Source organism: Pristis pectinata, chromosome 9 (assembly GCF_009764475.1).
Source record: "Pristis pectinata isolate sPriPec2 chromosome 9, sPriPec2.1.pri, whole genome shotgun sequence".
In the NCBI taxonomy this organism is placed as follows: Eukaryota; Metazoa; Chordata; class Chondrichthyes; order Rhinopristiformes; family Pristidae; genus Pristis; species Pristis pectinata.
Window position 1 is genome coordinate 68,202,307 of NC_067413.1, and position 23,781 is coordinate 68,226,087.

Consider the following 23,781-nt stretch of genomic DNA (forward strand, 5'->3'; position numbering starts at 1 on the left):
TGTATACTGACATTTTGGATTATGTTTATATCGGGAAGGAGGAAGTGTTAAAGATATTCACACTCATTAAGGTGGATAAATCTGACGGGATCTATCCTGGGAAGCAAGGGAAGAGATTACTAGGGCTCTGACAGAGATTTCTCCATCTCTGTTAACCTTGGGTGATGTACCAGAAGACTGGAGGATAGCAAATGTTGTTCCTTTATTCAAAAAGGGCAGTAGGGGTAAGGAAACTATGGGCTGGTGAGCCTTACATCAGTAGTGAGGATTGGGGGAGTCAGCAAGGTTTAGTGCAGGGGAAACCCTTTCTCACAAATCTGATTGACTTTTTTGGCTAAGAAAATTGATGAAGGCAGGTCAGTAGACATGGACTTTAGCAAGGCTTTTGACAAGGTCCCACATGGTAGGCTGGTTCAGAAGGTTAAAGTACATGGGATCTCAGGTGTATTGGCAAACCAGATCCAAAATTGGCTTGGTGATAGGAGGCAGAGGGTAGTGGTGGAGAGATGCTTTTCTGACGGGAAGTCTGTAACCAGTGGTGTGCCACAGGGATCGGTGCCGGGACCTTTGTTGTTTGTCATATATATATAAATGGCTTGGCTGAGAATGTAGGTGGACTGATTAGTAAATCTGCTGATGACATGAAAATTGATGAAGTCATAGACAGCACAGAAGGTTGCCTAAGGATACACCGGGATATAGATCAACTGGAAAGTTGGGCAGCATGGTGACATATGCAATTTAATCCAAACAAATGTGATGTAATGCATTTTGGGAAATCGAATCCTGATACTACATATATAGTAAATAGCAGGGATATTGGGGGAGCAAGTTCATAGTTCCCTGAAAATGGCGACAAAGGTAGATAGGGTTGTGAAGAAGGCATTTGGTATGCTTGCCTTCATAGGCTGAGGCATTGAGCATAAGTGTTGGGGCATCAAGTTGTAGCAGTACAAAATATTGGTTAAACTGCACTTAGAGTATTGTTTATAGATCAGATTGCCACACTACAGGAAGGATGTGGTAGCAAGAGAATGCAGAAGACATTCCCCAAGATGTCATCTGGAATGGAGGGCTGCATTGGATAGGCTGGGTTTATTCCCACTGGAATGTAGGAGGCTGAGGGGTGACATTAAAGAGCTTTATAAAATTATAAGTGGCATAAATAGAAGAGATCGTCAGAGTCCTTTTCCCAGGGCAGGGGAGTCTAGAACTAGGCAGCACAGGTTTATGGTGAGAGGGGAGAAATTTAAAGGAGATCTAAGGAGTAAGTTTTTCACATTGTGTGTGGCGGTTTCTAAAATGAGCTGCCAGAGTTGATGATAGAGGCAGCAAAACCTTTGCCAAATTATCCTCAGCACTGGTGGCCCATAAGGCTGAGTACTCAGCCCCCTACTTTACTCCCTATAGGCTCATGACTGTGTGGCCAGATTCTGCTTTAAATATAACTACAAGTTTGCAGATGACACTACTGGAGTGGGCTGGATCTCAAATAAAACCGAGATGGAGTAGAGGAAGGAGATAGAGAGCCTAGTGGCATGGTGTCAAGACAACAACCTTTCCCTCAATGTCAGCAAAACAAAAAAGCTGGTCATTGACTTCAGGAAAGGGGGTGGTGCACATGTTCCTCTATGTATCAATAGTGCTGAGGTGAAGATGGTTGAGAGCTTCAAGTTCCTAGGTGTAAACATCACCAATAGCTTGTCCTGCTCTAACCACTAGATACTAAAGACAAGAAAGCACACCAGTGCTTCTACTTTCTCAGAAGGCTAAGGAAATTTGGCATCTCCCCATTGACCCTCACCGATTTTTATAGACCACCATAGAAAGTATCCTATCTGGATGCATCACAGTTTGTATAGTAACTGCGCTGCCCATGACCACAAGAAATTGCAGACAGTTGTGGGCACAACTGAGTCCATCATGAAAACCAGCCTCCCCTCCCTGGACTCTGTCTACACTGACAGATGAATACAGAAAATTGTGGCCTGTAGCAACAAAGCTGTGGGGTCAAATTTCACAGCCGTTAGTTCTAAATACAGTAGAATAATTGTTTACAGATATTGGTAGAGCACACATTAAACTGTGCAGTTGAACGCCCCATAGGAAGGTCTGCTGGCAATCACTGTGTTGTCAAGCCCAGGAAAAATAATCAGTTTGATACTAGAACCTTTGAAGTGTTATCACTTTCAGGAAAGATGCAGGAGAAAATTCGGAGAAAATCTCACATTTTCCCATTATATTTGGGTGCTGTAAATGCTTTGGTCACTTGTAGCTTCACTTGCATTTCAAATCATTTAGTTCTTCTCATGTGTTGACTTGCCTACTCTAACAGATTTACTGTTAGAGGTAACCATTTCTAAGCTGTATGTGGACCACTAAAAGGTGCTGCTGATATCTGACTGCTAAAGTATTCCCAAATTAAACAGTTCCTTCACAAGGAAGGTAACAGTATAAGTTCTCAGAATGGTGTTGATAAGAAACAATCCAGGGGAAGTGAAAACGCAGAATTAATTCTCCAGGAAGAGTTGATGGAAGCCTTCAAAGAACCCAGAAACGAGCAAGGTATTTTGTTTCTGGAAAGCAAACATGTGATACGTATTTGCCATTTTGATTAATATTAATATTAACTTTAATTAGTATTAATTTAAATTTTATTCTTCTCCTTGTGTTCAAACTCTTCCTTAACCACAACTCTCTTTAACCTCTCTCAGCCCTATCTCCCTCCAAGGTATCTGCACTTCTTCAGTGCTGGCTTCTTGATTGTCATTGAATCATAGAGTCACAGAGCATGGAAATAGGCTCTTCAGCCCAACTTGTCCATGCCGACCAAGTCGTCTACCTGAGTTAATCACATTTGCCAGTGCTTGGCCCATATCCTTCTTAATCTTTGATTATCCCCACACTTGATCATTTCACTATTAATTGCACTACGCACAACCATCAAAGCCCACAGCTCTGGAATTCTCTCCCTACACTTCTCCACTTCTCCACTTCTTTTATACTTTAAGATACTCTTTGGAACCCAGCTCCTTGACCACGTCTGTCCATCTCAATATTTATTAAATTTACTTTACAAATACAAGTTGCTGTTGCATATTCTGCATTTTTTAAATGCTATATTAGTGCACATTTTCTTTACAAAACAGCAAGTAAGATTACAGACCTGAGGAAATTGGAATGCCTTCATGGAATTTTACTAGGTGTGCAGAGAATGGAGAAGGTGGAACCCTCACCCTTTCAGGTGCTCCTTTGTTTGATGTTTTTGTGGTTTGAGCACAGCAAGATATTATTTAAAACACTTGGCAAAAAACTATGTTTCTCAGAATAAATGATTGAAGGTAGCTGCCATTAAAGTGGGTTGATCTCATTTAAGGACTCCTGCTGTGTTATACTTCAGACAAGATCAATCAGTCATGAGCAACAATTGTTTAACAAAAGAACAAAAAATTGGATCTGTTTAAAGACCAAATGATTCACAGAAGCATTTTGTTTGAAAAAAAATGCATTCACTGTTAAAAAGGAATTAATTATATATGGTAATTGAGCACAACAAACACAATTGTATTATAAGTCACTTGCAGAAAGGATGAGTGAGATGGATGGAGGGAAAGAAACCAACCCTTGCACCAATATCAGAGCGCTTGCTCAGCATTGCAGGGCAGTTTCCATCAGCCACACTCAGAAATGAATGGAGATGATTTTGGGACCACACCTACTTGTAAGGATTTTCCATGTCTTCTTTTCTTCATCATAATACTGAACTAAGTTGCTTGGAAGTCGATCTGGACCAGGAGGCAATCCACCAACCAATAACAAGAGTTTCTTACTGGAGCGAATCCTAGAAAAAGGATTCAAAGAAAATTGAAAGAGTTTCATTACGCAAAATGAGCATGACTCAAGTAATGAGTGTTGGAATGGATTTTGTCAAATCATTACTTCCTTATTAAAAGTCTCAGTCTGGTTTAGAATTGCCACCTATCTAATTTTGAAGTGGATCACCTGGTTTTTGAGGGATTTGTCTTATTTTGAAATTTTAAAACTATAAACAAGTATCCAACATATATTTTTTCTGCCAGTTTTCTTTATTCATAATTCTTTATTTTGACAATGAATATTGTAACTTAATCAATTGTGGGGTTTCATAGCTGAACGCAGTCATATTCCCAACCAACGTCTACACATACACACTTCAGGTTGAGGCCAGTGGAGATTTCAGAAGGAGAAATCTGAGGCTGACCTCTAAATGACATTGGTGCCAATTGTACCTCTGCCTTTCTAGGATGTTAACTCAGCACAGACCAGGGGCCATCTGTTCTGTTTAGGCTAACAAGCCAGTATCTTCAATAGATAAGCCATCAGGGATTGTCAAAATCTTATTCTTAAAATAAATCATTTTTTCCATTAATTTTGGAATGGACATATTTATTGCTAAAGTTTTAAATACATTCTCACAAATAACAGAGCCATGTCAGGACTCAAACCACAATCCCTCCATCTACCCTGAGGTGATTTTGGCTTTTATAATGCTGGCAAGTTTGTCTGTTATCCAAAAGATGCAAGTACGATGATAAACAAATCTCAGACTCTGGAAACTTGTGCCAGACACTTAAATTATATTGTCATTCATCCATGGCATTTGTCTCAAGTCAGCAAGAGAATACCAGCAAGAGGGCATCATAAGAATGCACAAAACAGGAGCAGCAGCAGGCAATACATCCCCTTGAGCTTATTCTTCCATTTAGTAAGATCATGGCTGATCTGGCTTTTGACCTCAACTCCATTTTGTTTTATCCATTTTCTCCAACGACTCCAATGACTATAATTCAAAAACCTATCTATCTATCTGAGCCTTGAACATATTCACTATCTCAGCATCTACAGACTACTGGGGTAAAAAAATCCAGATTCATAATCCTCTAAGAGAAGTTCCTCCTCATGCCAGTGTTAAGTGGTCAACCCTTTTATCTTAAACATTCGGTAGTATCTACCCTGTCAAGGCCCTCCAGAGCTTACATATTTTAATGCAGTCACCTCTCATTTTACTAGATTGCAGTGAACATGGGGGCATTCTGCTCAATCTTCCTTCACAAGACAACCTCCTCATCCCAGGAACCAATTGAGTGAATCGTTGCTGAAGATGTTATCTCATTTACACATGTATTAAATTCAACCCATAGAATGATTCAAATTATTAAAGTTGTTTCTTTTTAGAAATATCCATGTACCTCATTGCCTGTAAATGACCGCACCTTAGAATGAATCCGACAGAGTTAAATTGAGGCAGATTTGAACCACCACCAGCACTGATTCAGTCTGGATGTGGAAGACTATCAAGCTGACTCCATGTACCCAGAAACAGCTGGCAACATACTACACAGGCTCTGCCCCCGAAATACCCCAACAGCCTCTGACAGCAGGCAAAACTGAGCTCAGAGCTTTGCCTCCTGTCACAGCTAGAACTGTAATTTAAAATTTTTATCAACGTCTCGATATTCACAAAGATATTTAAAAGCTATCATAATGGATACAAAGGATGATAACATGTAAAAATTATATTTAAAAAATAAAATTAATAAATTACATTAAAACACTGATAAGCACATAAAATATAAATATTAAATAAACAAATAATAATACATACATTTTACTTCTAATCTACAAGTCGGGGATGCCAATTCAAATGAATGGCGACTCCAGTCCTCTGGTAGATCTGGCCAGTGTGGCATTGAGGGAGGAGATTGCTCAGAACCATGCTGAGGAATCCCAGTAAGACAAAGCTCCATTGTTGGATTTCATATGTTTGGGATTTCCTTTTGAGGAATTAGCTGAACATTGGTCATTCCCTTCAGGGGCACTGACCAGAACCAACAATGGTTTTCTTCCGCCACTGTAGAACATGTATGATTTCTAATTTTTCCTAGTTCCAATGAAAGGTACTGCCTGACCTACTTCCACTGTTTTCAGTTTTTATTTCAGATTCCCTATACCTGTAGTTTGCTTTTAGGTTATCTATTTCCTAACGGTTAGATTGTGAAGGACAAAGAATGGATTAAAGAACATGTGAAAGGCTCAGAAGCAATGAAATCCACTGTGATTATGAAGCGATGACCTGAAGTATTTTCCAAATGGAAATATTATTAACTCTTTGGGTAGCTGATCAAAATTACATCAAATTCTGCTTAGCCTCATAATAATCCAGGAGAAAGCCAAAAATTTTACAAAGATTTGAAAGATACGCAGGGTGAAAAGAGAGAACTTTTGAAACTTTTGTGGCTGGTTTTATGGGTTAAGGTTTGTGTGTATTTGCATCATGTGAAAGTGCGTGGTGAGGCTGCAAGTGGTGATGAGGACAGAGCCAAGGAACTTCCAAAAGGGTTGGATGAAATCATTCACAAGGGAATTATTTGCCTGAGTAAGTGTTTAATTATGATAAGACTGGTTTATTTTGGAAGGATACGGTAGATTGCAAAGGAGGAGAAGTCAATGCCTGAATTTGAAGCGGTAAAGAATCATCTAACTTTGTTGCGTGGGCAAAAATGCATTTAGAATCTGCAAGTTGAGACCCCTGATGAAAAACACTATGATGCTGGAGGAACTCAGCAGACCTCCAGTTCCTTCAGCACCATAGTGTTTTTTCATCTAGGTTCCAGCATCTGCAGTCCTTTGTTTCTCAAGCTGAGACCCCTTCTGGTGTACCATGATAAAAACATTAGGCACTGAAAGGTATTCATAAGTGCTCTCTCCTTCTGGTATGGATGACTAACCAGAAACCACAGGTTGTTGTTGTAATATTTGAGACTTGATTTGACTTGAATGGGACTGATGGGATTGCTGTGAGAGCTGGCCTAGATTCAAAGGGCTGAATGGCCTCATTCTGTATTGCAGGGAAATATGAAACATAAAATTACAAACCAGCTGACCTACCACCAGTAGTTGTAAAATGCTGGAATCTATTAAAGAACTCGTAATTGGACACATAGCAAATGATAGTAGAATTGGTCAGAGTCAACATGGATTTATGGAAGGAAATACAAGAGACTGCAGATACTGAAATATGGAGCAAAGAATAAACTTTCTGGAAGAACTCAGCAAGTCATGCCCTGATGCAGGGTCGACCTGAAATGTCAACCATCCCTTTGCCTCTACAGATGCTGCTCAACCTACTGAGTTTTTCCTGCAGTTTGTTTTTTTTGCTTTATGAAAGGAAAATTGTACCGGGCAAATTTCTTAGAGTTTTCTAAGTTTGTAACTAGAAGAAAATATAAGAAGGAACCAGTGATGTAGTGCACTTGGGACTTCCAAATGGACTTTAATAAGGTGTCACTTAAGAGGTTATTAGCCAGAATTAGAATGGATGCGATTATAATATATGAACATTGATTGGGAACTGCTTAATGAGCAGAAAACAGAGTAGAGGTAAATGAGTCATATTAGGGTACCACAGGGAATGTTGTGAGGTTTCCAGTATTTGGAACCCTAAAAAGAGATTATGCAAACTGATCTTCATTTTTAGAAGAATCCGGGGTGAACTCATTGTATCTACAAAAGTTTTACATAGCTTGTCAGGGTAGATCCAGGACAGGTGTTGAGAAAAAGGGGTTACAGTCTCAAAACATTGGGTCGGCTATTCAGAACTGAGATGAGAAGAAATTTCTTCACCCAAATGGTAGTGAACCTTTGGTATTCTCTGTCCAACACAACTGTGGAGACTTAGTCACTAAATATATGCAGTACAGAGATCGGTAGATTTCTAAATATTAAGGGAATGGAGATACGTAGTGCCGATGTAAGTGATTGGCCATGATCCTATTAAATTGCAGAACGGTTACAAGGGGCTGAATGGCTGGCACCTGTTTCTATTTCTTATGTTTCTGATAATGCTGACAGTATAAATTTATTAAAGCTTTTGACAGTAAATCTGTAATTGGAGTTAAAGCAAACAATTATTCTGATTCACACTTTCAGTCTGTGGAGAAGCGTCTGTACACAGCATAAAAGCAAACGGCAAAAATTAGTGGGAAGCTAGAGTATCAGGAAGCTTTTAAAAACCAACAGAAGGCAACTAAAAAAGCAATAAGGGGAGAAAAAATGAAATATGAAGGCAAGCTAGCCAATAATATAAGCTAGCCAATAATATAAAAGAGGATACCAAAAGTTTTTTTCAGATATATAAAGAATAAAAGAGAGGCTAGAGTGGACATCGGACCACTGGGAAATAATGTTGGAGAAGTAGTAATGGAGAACAAAGAAATGACGGACAAACTGAGTAAGTATTTTGCGTCAGTCTTCACTGTGGAAGACACCAGCAACATGCCAGAAATTTGAGAGAGTCAGGGGCAGAAGTGAGTGCAGTTGCTATTACTAAGGAGAAGGTGCTTGGGAAACTGAAAGGTCTGAAGGTAGGTAAGTCACCAGGGCCGGATGGACTACACCCTAGGGTTCTGAAAGAGGTAGCTGAAGAGATTGTGGAGGCATTAGTAGTGATCTTTCAAGAATCACTAGAGTCAGGAATGGTTCCAGAGGACTGGAAAATCACAAATGTCACTCCACTCTTTAAGAAGGGAGGAAAGCAAAAGACAGGAAATTATGGGCTAGTTAGCCTGACCTCAGTGGTTGGTAAGATGTTAGAGTCCATTACTAAGGATGAGGTTTCGGGGCACTTGGAAGCACATGATAAAATAGGCCAAAGTCAGCATGGTTTCCTTAAGCGGAAATCTTGCCTGACAAATCTGTTGGAATTCTTTGAGGAAGTAACAAGCAGGATAGACAAAGAAGAGTCAGTGGATGTTGTTTACTTGGATTTTCAGAAGGCCTATGACAAGGTGCTGCACATGAGGCTGCTCAACAAGATAGGAACCCCTGGTATTACAGAAAAGGTACTAGCATGGATAGAAGATTGGCTGACTGGCAGAAGACAAAGAGTGGAATAAAGGGGGCCTTTTCTGGTTGGCTGCCGGTGCTCCTCAGGGATCAGTGTTGGGTCCGCTCCTTTTCACATTACATGTTAATGATCTGGATGACAGAATTGATGGCTTTGTGGCCAAGTTTGCAGATGATACAAAGATAGGTGGAGGGGCAGGTAGTGTTGAGGAAGCAGTGAGTCTGCAGAAGGACTTGGACAGGTTGGGAGAATGGGCAAGGAAATGGCAGATGGAATACAGCACAGGGAGGTGTATGGTCATACACTTTGGTGGAAGGAATAAAGGTGTAGACTATTTTTTAAATAGGGAATGAATTCAGAAATTGGAGGTGCAAAGGACTTGGGAGTCCTAGTGCAGGATTCCCTGAAGGTTAACTTGCAGATTGAGTTAGTAGTAAGGAAGGCAAACGCAATGTTGGAAGTTATTTTGAGAGGACTAGAATACAAAAATGAGGATGTAATGCTGAGGCTTTATAAGGTATCAGACTACATTTGGAGTATTGTGAGCAGTTTTGGGCTCCATATCTATGGAAGGACATGCTGGCGTTGGAGAGGGTCCAGAGGAGTTTTACGAGAGTGATCCTGGGGATGAACGGGTTTAAATGTGAGGAGCGTTTGATGGCTCTGGGCATGTACTCACTAGAGTTTAGAAGGATGAGGGGGGATCTCATTGAAACCTACCGAATATTGAAAGGCCTGGATAGAGTAGATGAGGAGAGGCAGTTTCAGTAGTGGGAGAGTCTAGGACCAGAGGGCACAGCCTCAGAATACAGGGACGTCCCTTTAGAACAGAGATGAGGGGGAATTTCTTTAGCTAGAGGTTGATGAATCTGTGGAATTCATTGCCACAGATAGCTGTGGAAGCCAAGTCGTTAGGTATATTTAAAGCGGAGGTTGATAGGTTCTTGATTAGTAAGGGTGCCAAAGATTATGGGAAGAAGGCAGGAGAAAGAGATTGAGAGGGAAAAATAAATCATCCATGATTGAATGACATAGCAGACTTTATGGGCTGAATGGCCCAATTCTGCTCCTATGTCTTATAGTCTTATGGTCTAACATTCTGTGAAAGCAAAACTAACACTGCCAGTGCAACATCTGGCAACTGATATCTGCAGGACTTTAAATCTCAAAATTCTGATTAGGTGAGGTATGAAAAATGTGTCCAATCATAGTTGACTCGAATCACAATTTGACTTTGATTTATTATTATTCAAACCAAGTTGATTCTGCATATGTTTGCAATTTACTAACAGAGAACTATCTACTTTAATATTGAATGTCATCAAGACAGGATCATTGGTGTTAGGTTAGAATACCTGTTAGTTCTTTTTTGGAGACAAACTGAGAGGACTGGAATTGAGGTATCTGTCCTTAGCTACATTATCTGATAATCAACCTGTCTGATTTGTGAATGAAGTTACTTCTCCCTGCTTTTGCAATGTTTGGTAAGTTACAGTAAATTTGATCACACATATCAAACCATTACTTTCTTTTCAGCAAAGATCTCTTGACTGCTTTGTTGGAAGTTACAGAACTGGACATGAGTAGACTTGCATCAGAAAAAAAGTATTGTTTTTATTGTTAAGTGCTGTTTCGCATGTAAAACAAGTGCTGGAAAAACTCAGCAGGTCAGGCAGCATCCATGGAAAGAGAAACAGTTAATGCCTCAGATGTGAGACCCTTCATTGGGACATCTGTTTCACATGTGTTTCATTCATGTCTTTATGAAATTTGCTTTCAGATTTGACCTCTCATTGTAGAAAACTGAATCTATCACTCAGCAGGCTTATTTCAGTGCCTGTAGAGTTGATCAGTTGAATACTTCACTTTGTATCAATCTACTCAATGTAATTCTATCCAGCTGTCATGTATAAATGCCAATTTAAGCATGGTCTTTTTAATAAATCACGATAAATTTAATGTATACATTAATGTATATTAAAATTACAGCAAAATGCACCAAGAAAAACAATCAAATTTTTGAGGTGATATATGCATTATAAATGCTGAGAAACATGTAGATCCAGAAACAAGATTTCCTGCATCACAGTGTCTTTCTGCTCTTTGGTATGTTAATACCTTTGTGTTACTAGGCCCATTGGCTTATCCACTTATATAATGGATCTTGTTTTATTAAGATTAATGCAACTGCTGTGCTGTAAATAAGAAAGGATTCAACATAGTTTACATAAGGATTTGCAGTCTGCCATCTCCACATGGAATGGTTCCATCTTTTATTCATGTCATCAACAGAAGACACTCCATGAAAACAAAAGGGAAAATAGATCATTTTATGAGCACTCCTTCGAAGGCCGGAATTTACTCTGGATCAGGGCTCACCACGAAGAGATCAACGGGAATGAGTGAAAATGTTTTAAAGAACCTAAGAATAATGATTGATGTCAATAATATGATCACAAACAACTTTGAAACATCTATCCTGTATTAAACTTCTGTTATGTACATCAAATCACTTCGGAATGAAGAGTGAGGAAATGAAAAATAAAATACTCAAAGACAAGAAATCAGAAAAAATGGCCTATCAGCTTATCAAAAATTCCATTTTCAGATGCTTTTTCAAGTCTCAGGCAAGCCCGTGCCCCATTCCCTTTGTTCTCTACTCAATTAGAGATCAATACAGTTCCTTTTTGAAATATATCTATGCCAGTCTTTTCCAAAAGTCAACAAGTCTATGAATGTTCCTTAAATTAAACAAATTTGGGGGCAATTTTGCAGCCACTGTTCCAAGCAGATAGTAAGGGCTTTCCAAGGAAATCATGGGCAGACTGTGGTCTTCCTTTCAGTAAATCACAGGTTGCAGATGTTCTGAAATGCAATGAGGTGAATGCCACTGGGAGCTCCAAAGGACAGATCATTTCTCTAACTTCCTGAATATAAAACACACCCTCTCATTACTCTATACTGGTTTTATGCAAAATATCTCTTTAGCCCTATCTTACTAATACCCATCATTATAAAACCAAGCAGGTAACCTTTTTAATCGTTCCTGTTCTAATCAAATTTGATTGATCTTCCTCAGCCTATTAAATGACCTTGTGACCTTTGTATTCAGAGCAACAGCATTATTGCTAATCTTGTGGAGCATTTCTAACCCACCTCTTCCCCATTTGCTACACTCAGCAAATTTGACACTCCATGGGAATTATATTAGGAGTGACGACAAGTGTAAAGCTGTGCTAAACAATCAGACCTATAGTTTAGAAAGAGCCTGTTCATTTATGCAGTGATGCTGAGATGGCTGTAAGCTCCTAATAGCATCCTTTTGCTTTATGTCCCTGGGAATGAGTCAGAAAAGAACGCAGAGCTGAAGGCTGACATCAGGAACACCTACAGTTGGGAAGTCATAATCAGACAGAAAATTAAATAGATATAAAAAGAGAAACAAAAAAAGAGGCAAAGTGAACAACAGGCGAGACAGTGGGTGCAGGCAAAGGAAGTGACGTATTGCAGCCAGCACAAAGGCACAGAATTTTCTTCCTTCCCTTCATCAGAGATTTTGTTCTTCACTCTAGCTTCTCATTGCCTTTGCACATCTGAGGAGACTCCCAAGGATGCTTGCAACTTCCTCTCAATGATTACCACTTAGAGGTCAACCTCATTTTCATTTACACCTTGGTGAAAAATATTTGATCTATGTTCAGTAACATTCCACCTAGTCCCTAGGGTCTGACTCAATAAACACAAATAATTTCAGTTCCCTTAACTCTGTGAGACGGTGTGCTGACCACTTGTGAGACTGCTACTCATGCAAGACACTGCTTGCAATCAAGATATTTGGCACAGTTACTGAACATTATTAAATCAAAATTACAGAAAATATTTACTAGATTCCAACCTATTAATAAAGAATCCACTGACTTCAGAGAATCATAAAAGGCATAGAAACTCGCGCCACATAAAGAGACCATTTTAGCCCATTGTGTCTAGACGTTTAATCCCACTTTTCAGCTGCTGGCCCATAGCCTTGTAGGTTGCAGCACTTCAACTGCATAACCAAGTACTTTTTAAATGCTTTCTACACCCTTTCAGTCAGTGGGCTGCAGAGCTATTAACTTAATGTTGGTAGGTTAATTACTGACCTTTTTGCTGAGGGAAATGGGTCCTTCCTGTCCACTCTATCCAGGCATGTCAAAATTACACCACCTCAGCCTCCTCTGTTCTAAAAAAATACAACTCCAGCCCATCCAATCTCTCCTCTTAGTTATAATTTTCCAGTCCTGAAAATATCCTCTTAAATCTCCTAAGGACTGTTTCCAGTGATGTATTATGGTGATCAGAACTGTGCTCAGCACTCCAACTGTGGTATAACTTCTTTTATACAGTGTTCTGAGCAAGTGTACACCATGCCTTCTAAACCACCTTCTCTGCCTTTCCTGCTCCCTTCAAGCAAATGTGGCCAAGCTACCCAAGTTCCTTCTATTTCTCTGCACTACTCAACATCCTGTATTCCCTTGCTGTATATGCCTTCCCCAAATACGTTATCTCACACTTTTCTGCACTGAATTTTATTTGCCACATTTTTGTTCATCTGATCTGATAGTCTTTTGGTATCTTCCGGCAGGCTACAACTTTCTCCCTATCAACTACAAGGACAGTTGCTTTTATTATCTGCAAACTTTAAGAAGCTTCTTGCGATTAAATTTAAACCACTGATGCACCTGAATGAAAGCAAGGAACCTACCAGTGAGCCCTGCGGAACTCCACGCAAAACACATTTTCAGTCACTTGCATTCTGACTATTTTTCCTTGCTACCTGCTACTGAGCCAATTTCGGATCTAAATTCCCATTTTCCCTTAGGATGTCATCACCTTTTCTGGACTTGTCAAAAGTCTTGCTACATCAAATCAAACCTGAAAATCTTTGTGATCCTCCTTGTTCCTTGCTCAAAAAATTCAATCTAATCAGTAACGGCCCCCCCTTTACAAATTTGGGCTGACTATTTTCGATTAAACTGTGCCTTTATACGTGATGACTAGCAATGCCCAATTAAAATAAACCAAACTTATTTAAAACCACCCTTAAAATAAGCTACAATATGAATATTAGTTAAGATTACAATATTGCTACATTACAAAATGGAAGGAAATAATCTTGATTTCTTATTTTGATTCTCAAATCTCAAATTGCTTCCCTTTATGGATGCATATCTGACAAAATGGTTGGCAGACTTTGGCCATACATGATCAACAATGGTAGTTAATTGTCATATCATAAGAGTTCGAACAAAGCATTATGGTCTGATAGAGCGTTAGAGATGTTGAAATCACTGTCTCATGAAACTGGAGGTATTCGCTGAATAAATCAGCAAAGGTATGTCAGAGCGGCTGCTTCTGGGTGAAGTGTAAAGATTACAGAACAAAGCCATTGCTTCCATGTCTACTATTTTGAGGAAATTTTCAGAAATAGTGGAATTTACATTTTCTTGATAAAATGCGCTGAAGGAGCTACACTGTAGAACAAAATAAGTTACAGCACGTTAAAAAGATCCTTATGGCTAAATTTTAAAATAGCACTGGAATTTGTAAAGGAACACTTGCATTTATATAGCACCTTTCACATCCACCTATGGACATAACAAAGCACCTTCCAGTACTTTGTCATGGACTCACTGTTGTAAAGTTAGAAAAGTTGATGCTGATTTGCTCTAAATGAGCTCTCCCCAGACAACAACTTGACAATAGCCAAACATTGTGTTTCAGTGATGTTGATTAAAGGATGCCCAGAAAATAAGCTTACGTAAGCAAAAAGACTCACTCATCAAAAGTCAAATTTTGAGAAATTTGGCCAGTCTTTCCAAAATACCACAACAAATATTCAGAACAGTCGAAGATCATACACAAACCCATACTATTCAAATGTCTAGCGATCTTTCTTTGGTACATGGAAGCAAATATTGCAGACTACATATGGTATAATATGTCTATCTACAGTCTTGAGATAGCAATAAAAAAGTTTGCTATGCACTGCCATTGCTATGCATTTTCATATTTACCAAATATTACATGACTGACTGTAATAAAGACTACTCAAATGTTAGTGCTGCAGTCACAATCCACTGGGAGTTACAAAAAGTACTATTTCTGTAGAAGTAGGAAACACAGGATTTTGCTGAGTGGGGGATCTTGATGCAGGAAGAGGAAAGGGTGTTATTCTAATATTTTATTTCTGTTTTGAGAGTTAATCTTATAAATATAGGCATGGCAGGACATTCCTGACCCATGGAACTGACATCTTGTGTGTTGGTGAGGACGCAAGGCTGCTTCCTGTATTTCAAACAGCCAGATGCAGAGGAGGCAGAATAGGCAGGAACCTGAACAACAGCCAGTGACCCATTGGTCCACCTATGAGGCTGAGTGTTTTGGTGGAGTCATCCTGCAGCTTAAAAAAATTATAGACAGAGAGAGAGACTGGGTGACTGTCAGACAGACAAAAAATAAAGCAGGCAGATAGTTCAGGACTCCTGAGATATCATTCTCACTAATCTGGTTCTGCATACTGTTGGGGAAGAGGGATCTTCTGGGTAATGTAGCCACAGTCAAGAACACAACACGATTGCTGTCTCTTCTGCAGAGTAAGGATGGAGAAAGGTCAAGAGAGCAAAGGTTTGAGGGATTCTATGTTTAGGAAAGCAAAGGTGTCAGGGTCACCTGAATAACAGCAAAACATTGTGCGAGAGGGAGGATGGGCAGCCAGAGGTTGTGGTCCATCTTGGTGTCACAGGTAGCAAAAGGAATAAGGTCCTGCAGGTAGATTTTAAGAGCACATTTGGTGTCATTAGAGAGATGGTTTCCTTTCATAATTATATATTAATACCAGCAATGCATGTCAGGTTTGTGAGATTTATTGGTCATTATTAAGGAATGGAGCATTTGTCCATTCCTTTTGGTAGAATTAACTTCTTATCATGCAAAATTGAATTGATTTTATAATGGTTTAATGTGAGACTGACAATGAATAAATACCTAAAACCATATATGGTCTGTGGAATTGAACTTTAAGTTATTAAATGCTGTTTAAGTGCACACATTTTTGATCACATTTTCAAATGGAGTCTGATCACCCTATTGCAGCAAAGATGTAAATTGCACTGGAGAAGCTGACAAAATTTACAAGGATGTTGCCAGGACTAAAAAATTGTAAACATGATGAAACATTGCATAAACTTGAGTTATTTCCTTAAGAACAGATGAGATTGTGGATGACAACTGAAGTGTATAATTTATGACGAGGTTAGATATACAAAATCCTATTTCACTTTGTAGATGGGGCAAAAAACAGGGACAATAGATTTAAAGTACTTTGTGAAAGGATTAGAGGCAAAATAAGGAAGCAATTTTCACCCAGAGGGTAATATGGGTCTGGAACTCATAGCCTAAAAGGATGATAGAGACAGAAATGGGTGGTCGAGACAGGTGGAACAGACTCAATGAGCCAAACAGCCTAATTCTGCTCCAGTGTCTTATGGAAATGCTCTTTATAGTTAAACCTACACAGAAATATACTTGAAGACCCATGACCTGCTGGGCTTCTAGAATCTGAGATTAAGCTAAATTAATTTTTTAATATCAAAACAGACGTTATGTTGAATGGACTCCTGTGTTGTAAATTTTTTTTACTATTTCTATGATTTTAATGTCTAGCTTCCTGTAAGCTTAGACTTTGAATGACTGAGAACACACACATTCTTCTGAGCCCAACAAAAATTAAGTAACTTTTCTAAATCCTTATTATTAAAAGTTAATTTAAATCAGTTTGAATATGTGATCTAAACAATATGCTCCTAAACAGCATAAAATGGCTTTTGATATTTATTCATTACTAATCTTACATCACACCGCAATAAAATCAGTCCAATTTTGTGTGATAACAAGCTAATTCCACAAAAAAGATATGTTCAAGTGTGCCATTCTACAATATTCCAATAGTGAATAATAAATCTCACAAACCTGACAAAACTTGCTGATATTAAACTATGAATATGAAAGGAAAATATATCACTAATGGCACCAAATTTAATTTGGATTTGTGGCATACTAAAGAATTAAACCAAAATATGTGCCTTCCAGAGGTGATATTAGTTATATTACATAATTCTTGTTTTAGCTTATTTCCATAGATATGTGACATTGTTTTCAGTTGTTAGAAAAAATGTACTATTATATGTTGGTTTTGTAAAACTGCTAATAATGAAGTAGGACTGTTAAAAAATGTTCTACAATGTGTTATGCAATATTGAAGAGTTTTGCAATAACTACCTGTGGGAAAATCGTGCCTTGGCATCTCTGCGGGTAGTTATCACATTTTTGAGAATACTGAAAATAACACTATTGCCCATGTGATTTTGTAATAATGAACCAGCAGGCACGTGTGCACTTGGGAAACAAGAGGGGTTACCATAGTGATTATTGTTATTAGATTGCTTTTATTTTAAGGATGAACATCTGTAAAATATCTTCCTCCTTGCTGATTCTTCTGATTTCCCTGTTATAGGTACTGTCTAGGGTTCACAGCAAAACTACTGGCATGATCCCAGGTCTGTGAGATTGGTAACCACTGGGAACTTCATGGCAATGGTCTGGAAATTATTTTTCCTCCTTCCCTACATATCTACCCTTCATGCAGCACCCCTCACCTTGCCATGGCTCATGAAGAAGATTGAAGTGCAGAGTCATATTCTGCAGAATTTTATGTTTTATATCCAACATTCTCATCCTACACCTTTACTTCTTCTGCTACTTCTTCAAATTTCTATTTCTTCAAATGCATCAACATGGTTATATCGCAATGGATTCATTGCCATCTAAAGTTCTTAACATTCTATGGTACTCAGAAAGTTAGAAAGCCAAGTACTGTAATATGAGTTAAACTGAGGTGAAGGTGAAAATTTCTTCATCATTACAACAACCTATTAGTTCATCACACTGCCAAGTTTGATTTCAGCATGACTTGATAATCCATAGTCACTGAGATAACAAAATGAAGAAAATGGTAACTTATGTTGCAAGACAAAATATTTCTAAATAAATTGTTCATAAATAGAAAACTGCATGCAAAGGGTCTGAAGGTTTCATTCAAAACTGAATTGTGTCAGATAAATGCTGAAGATACTCCTATCACCTCTTTTACCATCATCTAGTCAATAGCATAGTCCTTTCTGTAACCATTGTCTGATTGCAATTATATGGTAAGAATAAAGGATATTAGATGTTTATATTAAGTTACAATGATAAAGTAGAATTTACTACAAGACACAAATAATTGATGAATATTAGAAAAATAAGTCTTCTGCAGACACATTATTCTTTTATGTTACTTCTAGTGTTTCAAATTATTATTATTGTGTATGCCACCAGTGTAGTAACAGCAGGATGCTGTAGGTGAAAGGCTAATATTCATAGCATCACATGACAATGTGAGATTTTACTCGTATGCCAGATTATATAACTGTCATTTTTTCTTAGCAATACACTTGCTATTACACAGATGGATTATGATTGAATCTCACAACCCTTCACTATTCTGCATCAAGTGAGATGTTTTGATGCTGAGTCACAGAAAACACTGCACATAAGAGGAATGAAATCCAAACTACCGCTGACTGAGTACTAACAATTAATGTAAAGTATCTGCTGATCCATATCTGGGGACAGCAGCATGCATTTCAGCACTTAATATGGAACAAGTTGCTGAAATTAATGCCTCAACTACTCCCTGTCATTTGCATCATCACTGAAGATCCAATATTCACTAAACATATAGGTTTCCCAAGAGCTACTTGGAGCAGGGTAGAGTTCATTCAACACAGCCAGACCAAACACACCATGAAAATTCAATTATTGTAAACCCATAAATGTTGGTTATTTCTGGGTCCTAATCACTATCCAGCATAACCAATGGAAAATGGGCATGAGCTCATAGAATGGGTCATTCCAAGAAAGGATAAATGGTGCAAGTGCCTCCAGGTTTAGACATGTATGGCATGTGGGTTAAACATCTCCCAGGTATATTTTTTGTTGGGATCAGAGGACAGTGAGGAGGAGGTATGGGGTGGAGGTGCTCAAGCCATGCTGGGCCCAATCCATCTTTTAGTGGCCTCAAACGTGCCACAGCCGCCACATCTCTCCTACAACAAACTCAAGGAGAATGTGCGTATGGTAGGGGGTGGGGGGGGGGGGGTGGTGTTACAGGAATGGATTACTTAATGAATACATTCAACAGTCACTTCTACCAGCGCTGAAGGTTCGGATTGACCTGCTACAAGAAGAAAGTTGGTTAACTGTGTTGATCGTTTCCTCGATGCCAATTTATGGGCGTGATTGATGACGTTATTCGTGTCTAACTGCATCGCCCCTAAACTGTAATTTTTTTGTTTTGAAAATATTAAGACTGGCTTGTTTTTTTTCTATTCTAATGACTTCCGGATAACCTGAGATCAGGTTAATGAAAATCCAACAGGAAGGCAAAGCCAGCACTGTCGAGGTGCAGTCTCTGAGCCCTCAAACTGAGGATAGAAAGGCATGCAGCTCTCACCTGCTGGCCACGCTCTGCCGGCAGTGTTGTCTGAAGGGCATGAGGTGGTAGTTCATAGCGTCCAGCAGGAGTTTCTGGCAGACCGGGTCGCTCCGCATGAAATCGACCGACTGCACTCTCTCGACCAGCTCGGTGGCGGGGATGAGGGCGAAGCGGAGGCGCTTCATGAGGTCCGGGGCGTACTGCATGCGAGTCTCCCGGTCGTGGTTCGAGCCAGAGCACGGACCATCTGGAAGAGAGCCGAGCCTCCGACTCCACAGGTGGCGGCATCGAGTCCATCATGGCGCAAACCTCCTCGAAATTCAGCAGCAGGATGTCCTCCACGAAGTACTTGTTGGCCAGCTTCTTGGTCTCGTCCAGCCCGTGGATGGCAGCGATCTGACAGATCTGCTTGTAGTTTTGCATAGATATCTGGTCATTGAGGAACTGGACGCAGAGTTTGGTGACAGGGGGGATGTGCAGGATCTTGCTGACCGAGAGCACGTCCTCCACCGTATCCAGAGGACAGTGTCATGTTGGCCGTGTAGATGTACTCCAGGACCAGGCAGACCCCGTGGCCGAGCAGCCCTGCAGGACGATGTTATTGATGGACCTGCTGATGTCCTCGGCCGGGGAAGAAGGGGTCCGGCTCCCCGATTCGTTCGTGCTCTCTTTGCACTGGCTATTGGGAGAAAGCGATCGGAAATACTGGGAACAGGAAGCCAGCACTGCCTTTGTGGCAATGGGAAATGCTGGCTCTGTGCTGTCAGAGTCACATCACAGAAAAGCTGCTTCCTCCACAGTAGGTTGAGGCCGTGAAGGAGGTTATCACTGTGAGAAGGGTCGAAGGTGGACGTTCTGTCACCAGATCTTGACATGGTATCTAACTTTGGACACCTCCTAAAAAAGGGCACACATTTCACACAGTCAATTCATAGGCATTCTTTTTTTCCCCGTGACAAACATTTCGATGTAAGTAAAGCGAGGTTTCTCGGACCAACGCTTCATTAAAGGGAAAAGAAAATGTTTTATTATTGTTACAAAAGACGCGTGTTGTATGCGAAATCTCTCTGGATTTAAGCCCTTGCGCTAACGTTGCCTTTTCATTTCCTCGGTTTTAAGCCGCACACTATGCGAATGGAAGTCACCCCTGCATGTTTGCCCTCATAAACATTAAAGAAACACATCAGGTACAAATCGCGGGGCCTTTTTGCGTTCAAGGTTTGTTTTTTTTTAAAGCAGACGCCAAATGAAATAGTTAAAGTGCATGTCACCTAATGATGTTTAAAACAAAAACGGCCGGTTAATACATAAAGACCCGTATAGTTGTTTGCTATAAGTGGGTGTAATAACAGACGTCAGGGGTCAGATCCTTAACAGAAATAAACTTCAAAAATCGGAAGCAGCGCCTTACTAAGTAAAGCCGCCGAGCTTCCATGGTGCATATTACATGCACGGATCTCCTCTTTAAATTTAGCAGTGGCCCCTTGTCTGAGCAAGCTCCTGTCCACGGATCCTCACATTCCTGCTTTTTTCACCAAGGCACCTGTCACAGCCTCATCTCCCCAGTGTTTCCCACTCGTCACCAACGCAGAGGCCACAAACTTACCTGTATACACTGGGCTGCAAACTAGCGTCCACTTCGATCAGATCCTCACTTTTATATTATTTTTTCTCCTTTTTTCTTTGCTTCGATCCCCCAGTAAAATCCGTATCCGATCAAGCTCCACGCGTTGCAACTTCAGCAGTTACGCTTGCGAGGTTTTTTTTGTCGTTCATCATTTGATATACTGTCTCCAGAATTAGCAACAGCAAGAAGTCTGAGAGCAGCTTTCGCAAAAAAATGTACGTGTGACAAATTATGCTACCAAGAAACAACACATCATTATCCTTGGGCCTGGGATTCAGTGAGTCGTAACAAGAGTAATAGGAAATCCACGGTTGGGGAGAGAAACGGTCGTGCATCGCCAGTGAAGAGTGACCATGGAGGGGCTGGATGCTGGAGAGAGTTTTAAAATTATGGCTCAAGGCTATTGTAAAATTGTCGTGCGTAAATGACTGCGCAGTCAAACATCTTAGAAAAGCAGTCCCCTTTATAAAGAACCGTCAAGTTTTAGTGCGCATTGCTAATTAGTCAATTTCTCTTTCCTTCACAGCCTAGCGACTTCAGCTGAGCTGAAACTGCTAATTCTGTGACCACGCTTCTCTCTCTGGGTGAATGAATATCTCACAGGAAAAAAAAGACTCTGTCCCACAAAATATTTTTCTCCTCATCTTTCACATGCATGGATTTATGAAGGTGGATGAACAATGCAATCTTCAGATGATGGCACAAACTTTCTTACCATTTTATTGCCTGTGCAGTTGCATAAGATGACAAACCAGTACAGTACTGTCTGCAATAATGAATTGCACGGATTCTATCCCATTAATACTGTTGATGCATTGAAACAAAGAAATGATTATCCACTTGATATTACGATCGTTGGAAATTATCAGATTGTCTTGTTAATGTCTTGGTAACACTGACATTTTGTTATTAAGACTTTCTCTTTCAATTGCATCAGATGACATACATTGTCAGACCAACACTGCTATAATGAATTAGTCTAGCTTATATTACACTAACACCACTGCGGCATAAAAACATAGAAGTTATTATCCCACTCCTATCATATTCATTTAACATAAAGCAGATTGCCTTTATAATGTATCCAAGTACAGGGAAAAAATACACAAAGAGCGTGTCTCCTCTGAATTGAATACAACAAAATGCATGGGACATTAATACAGCACATGTGTGTTAAATTGATGGTCCACTGCTTTAAAGGCACCAGTTGTAATGTTTACATCCCCAGAATAAAGAAATCAGTTTTAGGATGTGCAATTACCATTCCTTTCAGTGTGTTCGACCAAATTCACTTAGTTTTGGTGTATTGGCATTGATGAAGTATTTAGCATATGGGCACAAAAGAGAAACTTTAAAAAAAATCCACAACAGTTCCAACGTGAATTGGTTGGAGATTTGAAACCTGGAGTTCCAATAAAATGCGACCTATCTGCATAGATCAACTTTATTTTTGTTTGATAATGATAGACACCAGCTGCGTTATTTTATGTTCAAAACATGCAAAATTCTGTTTTTCATTACACACAGATAAATATTATGATGCTTTGCATAAAATGCAGGATACATTGTGAACGCAGTTGATTTTTATTGATCCAGAGTCCCTAACTAAAAGTAGTCCCTATTCTGTCCAGTAAACGTCTGAAGCCATAAAATACATCCGTTTCTGGTTTATTGGATTAATGGCTTCCTGAGGTTCTGACTCCTGCAGGAGGTCTATGGGCGTGTTAAACCCAACCAAAGATATCTGTTAACACCACTTCAAGCCGATGGAAATTTAATAAACTGATCTGGGGAACCATGCCAATATTAAACAGACATGAAAACTCAACCAAATTAGTAATTCAACAACATTTTATCCCGAGGTGATTATATGTCAATATGTGTGAGGTGTCGTTACATCTCAATTTTTCCAAACCACCATCAGAAACGTGTAACGGCGCAGTTACTTGGGGTTGGGGCTGGGTATCAACGGTTGTAGACCAGAAATCTCCCAGGCACACTTTTACCTGCTGGGTTTAGCACGAAACGTATGCTGCAGGCAAAGTATTATTTTTCTAAATCGAAGGTGTCAGATGGTCACGGAAATGTGATTGCCTGTTCTAGACCAGTGCCTAGATTCTTCAATTTGTGGCTTGTGACGAATCGTTCTAAATGTTCCAACTGTAAATCCTGGGTCCTGTGCCTGTAGAAGAATGTTATCGGTGGTTTAAACACAGATCTGTCTTATTTAATAGTTTTGGCAATTTCAAATTATTCGCATGTTAGAGGCTTACTGCCATTACCGATAAAGAGTTCCCTCATTGATTTGATTTTTTTGTCGTTAATGATTTTGCATCCATATATCTATACTTCCTGCATGCAAAATGCAAATAAGAGCCCTCAACTCCTAGAAGGCTCTGTCTCGACTAATTGGAATCGGGTATTTTTCTCTGAGTGACACCCCAATAACAGAGATTATCGTTCAATGACGCCCAAAACAGCAGGCGACATCAAAACTCAATGGAGGAGAGTGCTACCATTAATAATTTTATTCTTCCAAAACCTCTAAGTGACCAATCCACCCTCTCCACTCCTAACTTGGTGAACTGTGAAAAACTAGAAGCTCTTTGCTGGGCCAAACATTTCTCCCTTGTGATCTTTTCACGTGTCTGGCTCTGATTCCCTTGTCATCCACCCCCACCACAATTTCTGCGGGCA

General features: G+C 39.6%; 1 protein-coding gene and 1 long non-coding RNA gene across 2 annotated transcripts in view; one reads left to right on the plus strand and one right to left on the minus strand.

The window, feature by feature from the left end:
* klhl14 (kelch-like family member 14) overlaps nt 1–21,574 on the minus strand; it is a 118,361-nt gene extending 96,787 nt beyond the window's left edge. The window contains 7 exon segments of the mRNA XM_052023176.1: nt 3,720–3,841; nt 19,476–19,681; nt 19,683–19,976; nt 19,978–20,030; nt 20,033–20,195; nt 20,198–20,354; nt 21,064–21,574. Of these exon segments, the coding sequence (XP_051879136.1) occupies nt 3,720–3,841; nt 19,476–19,681; nt 19,683–19,976; nt 19,978–20,030; nt 20,033–20,195; nt 20,198–20,332 (973 nt within the window). The 5' untranslated portion in view covers nt 20,333–20,354; nt 21,064–21,574.
* On the plus strand, nt 20,282–23,393 carry LOC127574291 (uncharacterized). The gene is made up of 2 exons (XR_007956895.1): nt 20,282–20,426; nt 21,611–23,393. It is a non-coding gene; the product is annotated as an uncharacterized LOC127574291 (long non-coding RNA).
* Nucleotides 23,394–23,781: the final 388 nt, after the last annotated feature.